The sequence below is a fragment of the Octopus sinensis genome, linkage group LG14 (genome assembly GCF_006345805.1).
Source record: "Octopus sinensis linkage group LG14, ASM634580v1, whole genome shotgun sequence".
Taxonomy (NCBI): Eukaryota; Metazoa; Mollusca; class Cephalopoda; order Octopoda; family Octopodidae; genus Octopus; species Octopus sinensis.
In genome coordinates this window covers 43,208,488-43,225,000 of record NC_043010.1, presented here as the reverse complement: position 1 = coordinate 43,225,000, position 16,513 = coordinate 43,208,488, and the positions used below count along the sequence as shown (strand labels likewise).

The following is a 16,513-nucleotide window of genomic DNA, read 5'->3' as shown; positions in this document are numbered from 1 at the left end:
ATCTGTCTGAAGATTTGAAACAATTGCAGTTTCCTGTCATGGAAGTAGTTTCAGCTATGAAGTCTACAATAGAGCATTAATTGATATAGAGAACAAGATTGTTTTAATGGGTGGAAATACTTTGCCCACATATGACCTTCCCCAAACCTATTGGACTGGGTAAAACACCTTTCCCATAGATATCCTACAAGAAACATCCTATGACATTGATGCTCTTGCCAGCTATGTCATTGAAACTGAGCCAAAACTACTTCCGGACCAGCAAGGCGCTTACAACACTATTGTTGACTGTGCGCGTCACTGAAAAGGAGGTATCTTTTTTCCCGGATGCACCTGCTGGATCATGGTGAGGCCCTTAGGGACTTCCTGTCTGGCGACCCGCATCTCTCGGCACGTGAGGCTGAGTGCTGTGAGGGGCCAATCACAGCCGAGGAGGTGATCGAATGTCCCAGGGAGAAGTCGCCAGGTCTCGATGGTCTACCTTATGAATTTTATAAAAACATGCCAGACATGTTCGGGCACCTGCTGGCCAGCGTTTGCGCCAACTGGCAGCAAAATGGGAGAATTCCCAAGTCTGCTAGCCGGGGGATGGTGACACTGATCAGAAAGGACCCGAGCAAGGGGGACGAGATAAGTAATTTTAGGCCCATAACTCTGCTAAATGCAGAGTTAAAGATTTTGGCCAAGGTGCTAGCAAAAAGGTTGGCGCGGGTCGTGGACAGACTTAGGGGGTGGGGGCGCAAACTTGCGTCATCCCAGGCAGGTCGATCCGCGACAATCTCCACCTTATACGATACTCCTTAGAGAGGGGAGGGAAACTTTCTGGCTTAGGATGGGGCACTGGTACATTTACACCAGTCTAAAGCATTCGATAGGGTCGATCATCGGTACTTGGCGGCGGTCCTCGAGAAGGCTGGCCTGGGTCCGACCTTCCGCAGTTGGATTGCTACTTTGTACAGCGACATCGAGTCTGTTGTAAAAGTGAATGGTTTCTTCTCGAAACGATTCAGGATCGAACGCTCAGTGCGTCAGGGGTGTTCCCTGTCCCCGCTTCTGTATGTGTTGGATCTTGAGCTATTGCTGCGGAAATTGGAGGCACTAGGGGTCGCTCCGTATGATCTGTGAAAGAGGAGCTACGGCGTATGCGGATGACATCTCCATCATCGTGGAGGATGAGGGCCAGTTTCCAGTGGTGGAAGAGGCCATCAAAAGTTACGAGGCGGCGGCAGGTGCAAAGGTTAACAAAGACAAGTTGGTCGGTTTGCAACTCGGCACCTGGAGGGGCAAGCCGATGACGTCCAAAAGGTCGTCGGGCGTTGGACGGAAGGTCCTCTTAAGCTGCTCGGAGTCTGGTTTGGTCCAGACCTCCAGATAAAGAAAAATTGGAGTGAGGTAACCAGCAGGGTGACTGTTCTAACCCAGACCTGGTCTGGGCGGGCGTTATCTTTGCAAGGAAAGGCGGAGGTGGTGCAGATGTTTATAGCATCAGTTATCACCTACCGTCTGACCGTGGTGTCTTGCCCCGATTTGTGGATGAAAAAGTTGGAGAGAATCCTTTTCCGCTTTTTGTGGAATGGAGGAAAGCCGCTTGTGAAGCGCTCTGTCTGCTGCCAGAAACCGCTAGGGATGCCTTGGCTGAAGATGCGAAAACTCGCGTTAAGGTTGAGGCACCTCTGGCTTTACCTGGATGGGGAGCAGGTGTGGTCACTGCGAGTCCGGTTCTACCTTCCGTGTTTAACGTCCTTAACGGACATTGGAGCATAGATCAAGCAGAGACCTAAGCTGGGAGATTGGAAATCGGAGTGCCGTCAGGCACTTCAGCTACTCTCTTGGGCGGGCAATGCCGGCAGCAGGAGTACAACCGCAGATTTTTATAGCGGGTTAGTGGGCTTTATGTCTGAAGGCGCCTTGGGGGAGACCCTGAGCTACGATGAAAATCAGTTGATCAACCTGTTCAGACCGGAGTATCTGGATAATTACCAGAAATCCCTGGCTTGACAGTGTTTCCGTGCGGCGTTACGTGTTCGAGACAAACTGTCAAGGCACGGAAGTGCTGTCTCGCCGACATGTCCAAGGTGCGAGCAGGACAGGGAAACTGTCTTGCACGCATTTGTGGAGTGTCCAGAACTAAAGTGACTGATAGTTTTCGTAGAACAACAGTTGTTATCGATGGGAAGAATACAGCTATAGGCTGAGTCTATCATCGAGATTATACCGCCTCTCTCCCTTGACAGGGAAAGGAAGGCTTGTTTTTTCTGCGTAGTAGCCATACTGAAAGAAACAGCATGAAAAACGCGTGTAAGAGGGATAGTGACAAATACCTTCGTCTCCGGCCAGGGGTTGGTAAACTTTTTTAGTTACCACCTCATAAGTAAGATCAGACTGTAGAAGAAGTACCTGTCGATGAGTACATTTGTAAAAAGATGGAAGCTTGTAGCAAGCAGGTTGAGAGTGACCGGCACCAGGTAAGTGGGGGTCAGTGGTAGAAAGCAAAGGTTCTACTCAGCTGGCTAGATTCCTTTCCTTCCGAGGCCAATTGTTGCTTTTTGCAACTATGTAAATACATTTTAAAATTATATCTGTAACCATATCATTCATACGAACATTAATTTTTAACTAAAAGCAGCTTCTTCACCCTTTGTGTTTGTCTGTCATTGTTCGTCCCACCTGTGTACTGTCTTTAAGGCAAATTTCATGAAATACAGAAGCTTGCTTCCCAGCCACACCTTTCCGGGTTCAGTCCCACTGCATGACACCTTGGACAAGTATTTTCTACTAATAGCCTTCGGCCAACCAAACCCTTGTAAATGGATATGTTAAACGGAAACTGAATATATATATATATATATATATATATATATATATATATATATATTATATATATATATATATATATATATATATAAATTAGCCGGTTAGTTAGTTATATGATTCATTAGAATAATATAGGGTTCACAATGAGGGAAAACAACCACGAAGGTATCGTGTTGGTAGGATACTATAGGTCTGTAATATGTGTATGTGTGTGTGTGTGTGTGTGCAAACAGGAAAAATAGAACTCAAAACATGAGTATATGTGTATATTTTATTGATATTTAGCAGAAGCAAGAAAGTGACACAAGGACCTCCCTATTTTAATGGGTCATAAACAACGCCCGAAAATTATGAAAGTAAAACACCATCCCAGTAGTATCATAGCGCAGAGAAAGGATATACCAACACTATTTTGTACTATAACAACGTTATTGACTACGCTTACATGCATGCATAACCATCTATCTATCGATGTGTGTGTCTAAATGTATACACACACATAAATGTTTACTTTTATGTCAAGTTATATGTATAGATAATTTAACATTATTCAAGATTATTCAATACCTTTTTGTAGAGTGCATGCCTTTTAAATTTTTGAAAAGATAAGGTTAACAGTCACTTCGCAGTTTCATCTTGCGCGCCTTCATTAGACGGTCTGACGAAGCTTCGGAGTTACTGTCAACCCTTTCCTTGTAAAAGTTTACACATACAGAAAGTGTGGCTATACAAATTAAAGAAGTTTATTTAATTTATTGTGGTATGTAGAGTGAGGTACCACATCTTGTTCTAATATAGACCACACGACTTCTCTGTCTCGATGTATATCACACATAATTACCATTATTTTACGGGGATGTACTTGCATAATGGTAGCTGAAGCCGGTCTATATTTCGGGAGGGGATTTGACACCGATAGTCCGGAGCAGTCGCTTACGGATGGCAATTTGGAAGTGTTAGCTGTGAAAGCCAAAGAAAACGATATATGCATATACTTACATATACATGTAATAAACAGATACATCGGGTTCGTATAAGCCATTGTGTATTTCTTCCACTTCTATTTCCATCTTTGATCGCAGTCTACTCGTCTATGTGTCAATTGAGAGTGAGTGATACATACCTAATTGCCAACATGGACGAGTCGTTAGTTAATGGGCTTCTGCTCGCCCCTCTTTGACGTGGAAGAGAGGGGAGATGTGAAAAACCAATTCTTCCATTAGTATCAGTTCCCTGTATTACCTTTTCATCATCCGATATTATCTCTGTTCATATAAACCGGATTATATATATATATATATATATATATAATATATATATATATATATATATATATATATATATATATTGACACATAACATTAATACAGTCTCAACAGTGAAACAAAGGACTTGGGAAAAGGGAACAGGAGGAAAGAATCGACAAGAATGGATCTAATAAACTTCGAAGTGCTTTTAGGCTCTTTCTGTTCAGTTTTCTTTCTATTTCCATGTGAACATATATAAGAAAGCACATGCACACAAAAATAAACACGCTTGTATATGTATATATATAATGCACGAATATATGTATATGAACACATAAATGCACAAATATATATAAATATATAAATAGTACAGAAATATATGAGTACACATAATGCATATTTTTATATATAAATGAATATTCGTAATGCAAATGTGTGTGTGTGTGTGTGCATGTATGCATATTTACATATATGTGGAATAAAGTGAATGCATATATATGTGTGTGTGTATATATATAAAATGTAGGTATCTATATGTGTGTATATATATGTAGGTATCTGTGTGTGTATATATTTATATATAGTATGTATATATGCATATCTGTGTATATGCGTAAAGATTGATGTGCACACACACACACACACACATATACATACACATGTATGTTTATGTATATATGTGTATGTGTGTGTGCATATGTTATCCCTGCCCACCTCTCTAACCATCTGATATTCTTTCTTCACATTCTTATAAACCTTCACACCCTCCCCTTAGCCCTGATCCACTGACCATATCCTCCCTTATGCTCACCTACCTTGTGAATTTGCCCTTGTACACCATCACTGCCATCATCTTTAATCTTCATCTTTCTAATTACTGCTACTTACCTTTGTAGTGTGGTGTAGTCATTTATCTCTTCTATAGCAAGACACCTGTTTCATTTCTTTTGTCATACTCAAAGCCACCTCCTTCAATACTACTCCACCCCCACTCAGTTGAGGGGGTCTTGTCTTGCAAGTTACTTGGTGATCTCACCGGTACCATGTAAACAGCATCCAGTACACTCTGTAAAGCAGTTGGTATTAGGAAAGACATGGAGCTATGGAAACTATGCTGAAGTATACAGTAGAGCTTAGTCCAGTCTTCTGGATTGCCACCCAACTGATGCCAGCATGGAAAATGGATGATGATGTTATGTATATATGTTCGTTTTTCACTTATTTACTAGTTTCAGTCATTTGACTGTGGCCATGCTGGAGCACTGCCTTTAATTGAACAAATTGACCCCAGGACCTATTCTTTGTAAGCCTAGTACTTATTCTGTCGGTCTCTTGCCGAACTGCTAAGTTACGGGGATGTAAACACACCATCAGTTGCCAAGCAATTGTGGGTGACAAGCACAGACACACATACAAATACATACATACATACGAGGCCAGACTGGGCCTGGTGCAGCCTTCTGGCCTCCCAGACCCCAGTTGAACCGTCCAACCCATGCTAGCATGGAAAGCGGACGCTAAATGATGATGATATATATATAATCAATACAAGAAGATATTACAGTGATATATTAAGATATATTAAACACATAAGAGTATGTGTGGCTAGCAATTAAAAACCAAAAAGTAATTAATAAAGGGTGCAAAATAGCACCAGTGATTGCTAAAAATAAGAGTCAAAAAAAGACATTAACCTCAATTACTTTTACAGGGAGCAGGCACAGCAAACTAAAACGATCTTCATAAATAGTAAATGAGAATAGGAAACCATTGATAAATTGCATCAGATGGATGGTTTGACAAGCTGGCAATCCAGGAGACTGGGCTAAGCTCTACTGTATGCTTTGGCATGGTTTCTACAGCTCCATGCCTTTCCTATTACAAAGCAAACTGTCTATTTAGATCTGAGAAGTTGTTAGATACTTCTGAAGAGAAGCGAAACATTATTGGTTAAATTTCGAAATCACATGGTAAAGCATTATCCAACTATTTCTTTTGTGAGTCTATCTCACAAGAGAAAGATTATTTTAGTTTGCTGCGCCTGCTCCCTGTAAATGTAACTGAGGTTAGTGTCTTTTTGTTGCTCTCAGAGTTAATTTTTCATTCTTATTTTTAGCAATCACTGGTGCTAAATATGTTTAATATACCATTGTTGTATCTTCTTGTATTGATACTATACATTCTAACCATTTGAATTTTGCACAGCTTATCAATGGTTTCCTATTCTCATTTAATATTACAAAGCAAACTATTTAGCCCTAAGTAATCAGTAGATGCTTTTGAAGAGAAACAAAACCTCTTGGTTAAACTTTGAAATCACGTAGTAAAGCATCATCCAGCTATTTCTTTTGTGAATCCATCTCACAAGGGAAAGATCATTTTAGTTTGCTGTGCCCGCTCCCCATAAACGTAATTGAGGTTAGTATCTATTTGTGGCTCTCAGAACTAATTTTTTTATATATATATATATATATATATATATATGATGAACTTCTTTCAGTTTCTGTCTACCAAATCTACTATAGCTCGAGGCTATAGTAGAAGGCACTTGCCCAAGGTACCATGCAGTAGAACTGAACCCAGAACCATGTGGTTGGAAAGTAAGCTTCTTAACACACAGCCACACTACACCTATATATATAGTTACATATGTATATTTTTATATATGTTTATATGTGTTTGCTTGCTTCCTTCATGCACTTGCTGGATGTGGTCCCAGAGATCACCATGCATAGAGCCAAACCAGATCCACCAGCAGAAGTGCATTAACTAATGACTCATCCCTCACTGGTGGTCCTGTGCCAGCCCCTCTGCATCCTCCAAGGTGGCATTGAGCCCCTGGAGATCTTCTCCAATCATATTCAGCCATTTGGTATGGGGCCTGCCATGAGGCCTCTTCTAGCCCACAGCTGCTGCATCCAATGTTTATATGTATTAAGTCATCCCATGAATAATGCGGTTTTTTTATACTTCTTTTATTTTTCAAAATTAAGATAAACAATGTTCTTTTTTAATCTAAAATATACTCTCCTTCATTTTCTACAATGTTCTTCCATCTATTTGGTAGACTTGCAAGGCCCCCTCTTTCAAAATTCTCTTGTCCATAATGAATAATACTCCTCCAATAGTGTTCTAACCTCGTCTACAGAATTCATATTTTTTCTGTTCAAATGATTTTGAAGACTGCGGAATAAATAATAATCAGATAGGGCAATGTCTGGTAAATATGGTGGGTGGGGCACCATTTCCTATTCAAACTGCTCCAGCCTTTGGAATGTCATCCTCGCTGTGTGTGGCCAAGCATTATCCTGATGGAAGAATGCCTTTTGTCTTGAAACCAAACATGGTTGTTTTTCTTCCAGCGCTTACTTAAGCCGCTCAAGCTTGCAGTAGATCACCTTTGTTATTGTTTGGTTTGGGTTTATAAGTTCAAAGTGGACTAAACCTTTCATATCCCACCAAACAGATAGCAACACCTTCCGTGGGGGAAGACCTTCTTTAGCCTGGAGCGCCAGTGTTTCTCCTTTTTCTACCCACTGTCTTCGGCATTTGACATTTTTATAGAGAGCCCATTTCTCATTACCCATCACTATTTGGTCCAAAAAAGGTTCATTTGTGAAACATGACTGCAAAGAAGAGCACACATTCACTCTCTGCATGCGATTAGACACCAAAAGTTTGTGAGGAATCCATTGATAAAATTTGCTGACTTTTCTAATGGCATGCAGATGTCAATGAATGGTTGAGTGGCCAGATCCAAGCTTCTCAGCTAGTCCTCAACAGTTTTGTTCCACAGGGTTTGCAGGATGTCCTCGTCAAGCTCTACAGATCTTCCTAGATGGGGCTTGTCTTCTAGGCTGTAGTTTCCAGCTCAGAATTTCTGGAATCACCATTGATAATGGCTTATGCTTATTGTCTGATCCCCATATACTACATCAATATTTCTCACACTTTCCATATATATATATATAGTTACATATGTATATTTTTATATATGTTTATAATGTGCTTGCTTCCTTCCTTCATGCACTTGCTGGATGTGGCCCCAGAGATCACCATGCATAGAGCCAAACCAGATCCACCAGCAGAAGTGCATTAACTAATTGTTGCCTTTATTGAACTCACAAAGCAAAATATACTGAATATGCTCCTTTGTCACGTCCATTATAGCTTTGCAAAAAATAACTGTTAAAATCAAACTGTACTCTTCAAAACTTGCACTAAGAATAAGGACAAGTACTACCTACTTTTATAGCAAATTGATGCAGGTAGTTTATCCCATCCCCCTCTGACTTTTAGTTCATGCAATTGAAAAAATTGCATTATTTATGGAATGATCCAATATATATGTTTATATGTTAGGATTGGCTGAAAAGTTCATAGGTTGACCAAGATACTCTCATAGAATGTGATCAAGTGGGGTTTATTTTTCAACATAGTGCCCCTCACAATCCACACACTTTTGTCTACCATTGGTGTTGCAGTGCTTGATCCTGTTGGTGAAGAAGCTTTCATCCTGCTGGTCAAAAAAGTCATCAACAGCTGATATGGCATCATCATCATCACTGTGATCCCAGCCAATTGTTTTTTCATGTGAGGAACAGCTGATAGTTAGATGGGGCCAAATCAGGAAAATAGGGAGTGTGATCAGCTAGTTCAAAACCACATTCATGCACAGCAGCGATTAAAGCCAAGGACTCGATGAAATAAGACCCCTTTCATCAGTTTTCTTGAGCACTGGTCTTAATAGCATTTTTTAACTGTCTCAGTAAGTAGACATAGTGCTCTCCACTGATAATGTGGCCCTTTTGAAAATAGTCAATAAACACCATGCCTTTTGCATCCAAAAACTGAGGTCATCACCTTCTCTGCAGATAAAACAACCTTGGCCTTCTTTGGAGTAGGTGAGGAAGGATGATTCCAGTGCATGGATTGTTTTTTTTGTCTCTGACTCAAAGTGGTGAACCCAACATTCATCCTGGGTTAGAAAATGTTCAAAGAAACCAGCTGGATCTGCCTGAAGCAATGTCAAATTTTTCCCTTGATGTGATCAGCGTTGTGTGGTTTTGATCTTATGTCAGAAGGTATGGCACCCATTGAGCAGAAACCTTTGTCATGCCAAGTTCTCAACTCTCTCACAGAATATACTAACAGCATTGGCTATTTGATTTATTGTCAATTGCCTTGCCAGCCATCATCATGTGGTGACCTTATCAATGTTTACCTTGGTGATAGCATTTGCAGGAATTCAAACCATGGGTCGTCTTTAAGACTCTTTATTCCCTTCCTAAATTCAGCTGCCCACTTTTGCACTGTTGATAGAACTGGAGCATCATTCCCTAATGTAGCAACCATGTCAGAATGGAGGCTTAACCCTTTTGTCTGGAGGTACTTGATAACACCATGATGCCAAATTTTGTCCATTTTCTATTCGCATAAGAGTCCAACAGTCCCTATCTGAAAATTTTGATTTTCTTCCAGAGTTTTGTTTTGACAAGGAAGTTTTTCCCTCTTTGTTAAAGGCTGTCATTACTTTCGAGAGAGTACTTCTTCATACACCAAACATTGCGGCTGTTTTCATTACACTAGCGTCTGCCATACGAACACCAGCAATTTGACCTCTTTGAAAGTCTGACAGATCTGTCATTTTAATGAATTTTAATTACCTAGATTTCGACATTATATCATTTATATATATATTGATAGTTATAAGTTATGATAGTTATTAATTATTATATCTATTTATTTAGAATGATTTATTATTTTTATAAAAGGATCTAACATATTACATTTAATTCAATTTGAGAATTAATTTTGTTAGACAATATATTATTTAATAATTAGGTATTAACTTTAAGTAAATTAGGTTTTATATTAATTGATATTTTGGTCAACTATATTATTGAGTGATATATTAAATCTATAGAAACTACACATATATATTAATTATATAGTTAGTTTATTTAATGAGTGTGTCTATATTTGAACCATTTCTTATTTTGATTCCAGTATTAATGGCTTGTACTAGCAGTGTGTATATCAATTAATTTTAAGCTTTTAGTATTAATTGCTTAATGGGTATTAGACTGTATTTGGATGTTTATTAAATAAATATATTAATTAATAATCTGATTTAATGTATATGATTTAAAGTATTGTATTTAGTAAATTTTAGGTTAGTTAAAATATGTTTGTGACAAATTTCAACTTCTAAAGGCAAATTTGGTGCAGTTACTGTGGAGAAAAAATTCTCTCATGGTAAAAGGTATAAAAATACCTTATCTTCAGATACCAAGTACAAATATGTCACAAACATATTTTAACTAACCTAAAGTTTACTTATGGCTAAACACTGCTTGGCTAGCTAAATATATGTCATCAATATCATCATCAAAATCCCTTAACTGATGCAGCCAGTCATTAGGGTGCCACTCTAGACACTTTCTTAGTTAGCTGTCTCACCACTGGTTTACTTTCTCTGTCATGTGTAACAGGCTCACTTACCAACGTTAGCACGCCGGGCGAAGTGCGTAGCCGTATTTCATCTGCCGTTACGTTCTGAGTTCAAATTCCGCCGAGGTCGACTTTGCCTTTCATCCTTTCGGGGTCGATAAATTAAGTACCAGTTACGCACTGGGGTCGATGTAATCGACTTAATCCGTTTGTCTGTCCTTGTTTGCCCCCTCTGTGTTTAGCCCCTTGTGAGTAGTAAAGAAATAGATATTATCAAACCAGGATTTTCTCTGATTCTCTTTTGTCCTCTCTCAACTGTGCTCTGAAGAATTGTTTTGGACTGTGAGTTGTGGTGAGATACATGACTATACCAAGCAAGCCTTCATCTTTTTATCTGTGCTAGAAGTGGTTCTTGTCTGCTAGTGTATTTGTTGACTTACTGCTTGACTAAATAGGATGTGTAATAGCCTTGTGAAGCACTTGTGCTCAAATGCCTTAATTTATTCGCTCCATGTCAGCTGTAAGAGTCCAGCTCTCTCTCTCTCACACACACACACATACACGTGTATATATTTATCTATTCATGTTTCAGCCTTAACACTTTTGGTGTGGAGGACGGAGCTTCTTGAGTGCAGTAAGGCATTAGATATGTTGGGCCTTTGTCATCTCCTCCAAAAGATTCAGTGTCCTGAAGTCATCCTTCAGTACTGGATAAATACTTGTCTAACCTAACTACTGATCTGTTAAAGTATAAACATTGGGATAATGATCAGTTGGGTTCATAAATAAGTAAAAATAGTTTTCTTGAGTATTAGGATAAAAGAGAAAAACTCTCAGGAATTTTTGATAATGCTAATAATTGTAAAAGTTAACATGTAGAAATTAGGAATACTACTATTAATAGTAATAGATTTAACCCTTTTGTTACCATATTTATTTTGAGATGCTCTGTGTTTCTTTCAATTAATTTTAAATATAACAATGAATTTAGTAAAATAGCTTAGTTATCATTAAGCTGGTATTAGGAACATAAATTGTGACTAAGGTTTGGTGGAAGATTTTAATTCAAAACTTATGAAAATAAGACATTTGTACTACAGAGCCAGAGGTGGTTTCAGCCGGGTTGGTATCGAAAGGGTTAATATATTAAGAAGATATAGCCAGGTAGTAAACCATGAAGAAGTGCAGGCTCTTCAAAGGCTCTCTTATAAAATAAATAACGATACATATAATTACTCTGCTTATGAAGTTTCACCTAATAGAAAAAAAAGCAAAAGGAGAACATTACCTCGTACAATCCTCGGATCTTTTCGATTTGAACAGCAGTTTTTTCTAGCAGTGTCATATGAAATTGTTACCCATAATTATGACCCTAGTATCGATCTATTGCATTTCAATCCATTTTAGGGTTAGGGTTAGGGGCGGGGGGAAGGGTGTCTTTTTTTCTTCACAAATGTAAATAAACCCAATCTGTTTCTTAAACGAGAGACATATTCATACGGTACAGAATGTTTTTTACTCAATAGGTGCCAGTGATTGGTTAAAATTGCAGAAATTGAAGAAAAAACAACAAATATCTTACAAACTATAGAATTTTCTCAATAAAGCCAAGAGAAAAAGATGTTTTATAAACACATTCTACCAGTATACGAAGTTTAAAATTTTTTAGTTACCTAGAAATTATGTTAAAAACTGCCGTTCAAACCGAAAAGATCCCAATCCTCTAATTTCCTTCCAGGTAAAAACATTTACCCCAAAATATTATATAGAGTTCTTAAGCCCAACTTTCCTAGTCTATTTCTCCAAACCTGACTGCTATAATAGCAGTACCTACTGGTAGTAAAATTAATAGGGGCAGTTAATATTAGTAATTGGACATTATCAAATTCAGATTTGAGATGTAATACAGTAACTTAAATAGAGTGCCTAAATCTTTAAGTATGGCATGTTATCACCAACCTGATGTAATTCATGTGAATGAATCCTCTGTGACAGAAGTTCACAGTAGTTCAATAATTAGTTTTACAAGAAAATAGGATAAATATTTCTCCCAAGAAGTCCTGGAAGGACATAATAACTTAGTGAATCATAACGTAAGAAAAATTGTCTTTCTTGAAAACATTGTTTATAAACATGTACACTAAGACCCATGGTGCATGTAAATATCAAATCTTTCTGAAAAAGGCTTTTGTGTGCACCATCTCACATTTTCTAACCTTAGGCTGAGACACTCTGCCTGTCTTGCAAAAAATATCTTTTATCTTTTATTTGTTTCAGTCATTAGACTGCAGCCATGCTAGGGCACTGCTTTGAATTTTAGTCAAATGAATTGACCCCAGTACCTTTTTAAAGCCTGGTACTTATTCTCTTTTTGCTGAACTGCTAAGTTATGAGGACATAAATAAACCAACACCAGTTGTCAAGAAGAGGTTGAGGGAGACATGGACACACACACATATGACAGGCTTCTTTCAGTTTCCACCTACCAAATCTAATCACAAGGCTTTGGTTAGCCTAAGGCTATAGCAGAAGACACTTGCCTAAGGTGTCATGCAATGGAACTGAACTCAGAATCATGTGGTTGAGAAACAAGCTTCTTACCACAGAGCCACACCTGCACCTAGGCCATAGATTTCTTGATGAAATGAAGAATTATAAATTCAACCAATCCATACCAAGTGTCATCTATGTGCGTGTGAAGCACTTGACATTTTAAGGACAGATTGAAATCTATAATATAAATATTTAAAAAATGAAGTTACAATTGAATGAAATCAAAGATTTATTTTTTACAGAACACACTTATGATTGATTGCAATGATAAATGATAGCACCTATAAGAACTGTTGCAGGTATATAATATACACATGCAAATTACTTTATTTCAAAATGTTCACAATAAAATGTCTTCTACATGATGACTTTCAACTAATTTAATATAACTTTAATTAATATTATGGGAATATTATGTGGTTGACAATGCTTTTGTGAGTCATGGAAACACCTGTTGATTATATGAAATCTTTTAAATATCAATGGGTTTGTTTTCTGTTCTTTCTATGTATATAACCCATGCTAGCATGGAAAGCGGACGTTAAATGATGATATCACGAAAAAAGGATCAAAGGTCCTTTCTGAGCCGTAGATTTATAAAAGGTTGGTTTCTTGGATTGTGTGGCATATATATTCTCTCCCTGGACAGGATGCCAGTGCATTGCCAGATTACTCATTTTATTTGCATTCATAACAACCCTAGTTGCTAACCATGAACTATATAAAACCATTTTTCAGCTTATCAAACTTCAATATGGAAAAACCTACAACTTTCTATGCTAGTAAACTATTATTGTTCCTGAAACTGGAATAACATGAAATGAAATGTTTTGCTCCAGAACATGATGCGTTGTCTGGTTGAGGAATTGAAGCCTCAATCTTATGATCATGAGTGCAACACACTAACCACTAATCAACATGCCTCTCCAATATACATATATATTGCCTCACAGAGGCTATGACGAAAGACCGCAACCTCTGGAGATATGCTATGACTGCGAAGACCTGACAAATAAAGTGAGTTCATGGCTGTATTCTATATCAGCTTCACACGACCAGCCCCAGCCCATTCAAAGTACCTTGGATCGCAGGACGGCCTGCTGTGCTTACCTTGGATCATGGGGCGACCTGCTATGCTTGAGGAGACCTATTAAGTCAAGTACATCAACATCAAAATAAAAATCAAATGTGTGTAATTGTATGTATGTATGTGTGTGTGTGTGTATACAAGTAGGTATATATGTATGTGTATTTGTATATATATATATATATATATATATATATATATATATATATATATTGTAGTGAGTACTAGAAAGTATAGACTTTCTAGTACTCACTACATAAATTCAGCATATATTTATTATGCATATTATTTGTATTAGCAAAATATTTTAAATTCATTTTGGATGAATGGTGAGGTCATTGACAGGTTGTGCTTGAAATTTCCATGTGAATTTCCGTTGCCAAAGATGCTGCACAGTAGGATTAAACCCAGAACCATATGGTTGCAAAGCAGGCTTTTTATCCACACAGACATTCCTGTCCTTCCTTTCTCTTCACAATGTAGTTGTTGGGGCAATCACTGATGATGTTGCAGCCAGATTTTGCCACTTCTCTTGGTCTTCTGCTGCCCTCTTTGAGTTGGTGAAACTGAGGCCTGTTCACTCTTGATGTTAACCTGGGTGACAACTGATCCTATATTGACCCCAGTCTGGTTGTCATGAACGTATCATGTGCAAGTTAGCTTTGCAGTGGCCATTCCTCCCCCAACTGTTAGCCACAATTGTATACTTCTATCTGGGATATACCCTGGCCCTGAACTCTAGGCTGTCGTCCTGAGCTAGTTCCTCCATCCTGGCTAGTGACTCTTTGGGAAGCCTTAGTCAGGCAAGCAGTGTTAACACCATCTCCTCACTTGGTTTGTCCTACAAGCTGAAGTGGGGTGCGCTGAGGTGTGGCACTAGAAGCCATCAAGTAAGAGATTAAGAGTTGAATAAGGACAAGTGATGCCAGTCCACCTGACCATCCTTGGCAAAGTACAGCTGCCAGACACCAAAGGTACTACCTCTATTCAGAACCCCCTATACACCTGACGTGTGTGAGTGTGTGTGTGTAAGTCAATTTAGTGTTTAATTCCTGTCACATGCCTGATAACTGATGTTCATCTGTATACATCTTTGTAATTTAGTGGTCTGGCAAAAGAGACTCGTTTAATAAGTACCAGACTTCAAAAATTAGTCCTAGGATCAATTTGTTTGGTTAAACACTTTGAGTTTTTTTTCCCCCCAGCTTGGCCAAATGAGTAAGAGATAAAGGGTGTGTGTGTATATATGTGGTGTTTTGTATTTTTTTCATGCTATACAAATGTAAATATTGTGCTGCAAGTTTTCTTCTGTTGCTTTTTCATTTGTACTTTCTTTTATTTGGTCTTCCAGAAAACTGTTTTTTCTTTATTCGTGAGAATGGTGTCTTCAAAGATTTAGGCATTTGGTCTAAATCTTATGAAATATTGACTCGAAAGAAGAGAAGTTCAAACATACAACCAGATTCTAGTGTAAGTAAAGGTAATGTTATATTGAATCAAATTGCATGGACACAAATAATTTGTTTTTTTGTTGTTAACTCTTAAAGACCTATACTGCTGATGTCCACAACTATCACCAAATCCTGAACTGCATGAAACCACTTTTGAAATAGTGTTATTGTTTAAGCGCCCTTCTGTGTAAGAAATAAAGTTTAGTTTTGTTTCAGAAAGAAATTCCTGTCAGAAAATTACCTGTCTACACCCTATGCAGTTATTTTCTTGTATTTTATCAAATATTTCCAGATCTTCCCTTTCTATGATTTTCGAGCATAATAGCCTTTCCTTGTGTCTAGGTAACCAAGTATCTCCTTTACATCAGCATACCTGTTTCTATCCTCTTTCTTGTACTTCTCTTCCTTCTCTCTCTCTCACTCTCTTCCTCTCTCTTTTTCTCTTTCTCTCTTCCTCTTACACTCTCTCTCTCTCTCTCTCTCTCTCTCTTTCTTTCTTTCTCTTTCTTTCATTGGGTAATGTATACCTCCTCTATGGCAAGACACCTATTTCTGCCTCTCTGTTTTTCTGTCACACCAACTTTTCATCCTCTGACAGCAGTTCCCCTCCTCAAATGTTACTCTTAAAGTTCCTTGTCTTGTAAGTTACTTGGTGACCCTGCCTGTGCTGGTGCCATGTAAAAAGCACCCAGTCCACGCTGTAAAGTGTTTGGCATATGAAAGGGCATCCAGCTGTAAAAATCATGCCAAAACTAACCTCGCCTGTGCTTGTGCCATGTAAAAAGCACTGAGTCCACTCTATAGAGTGGTTGATGTTAGGAAGGGCATCCAGTCATAAAAACCCTACCAAAACAGACACAGTAGCCTGGGGTATTCTTCTACCTGGCTGGCTCCTACCCATGCATGCAT

General features: G+C 38.4%; 1 protein-coding gene across 1 annotated transcript in view; it reads left to right on the top strand.

Moving 5' to 3' along the window:
• The window catches only part of LOC115219331 (zinc finger protein 658B), a 45,248-nt gene that overhangs the window by 22,565 nt on the left and 6,170 nt on the right, over nt 1–16,513 (top strand). Inside the window, exons 6-7 of the mRNA XM_036509381.1 lie at nt 3,829–3,841; nt 15,505–15,623. Of these exons, the coding sequence (XP_036365274.1) occupies nt 3,829–3,841; nt 15,505–15,623 (132 nt within the window). The remainder of the gene's footprint in view (nt 1–3,828; nt 3,842–15,504; nt 15,624–16,513) is intronic.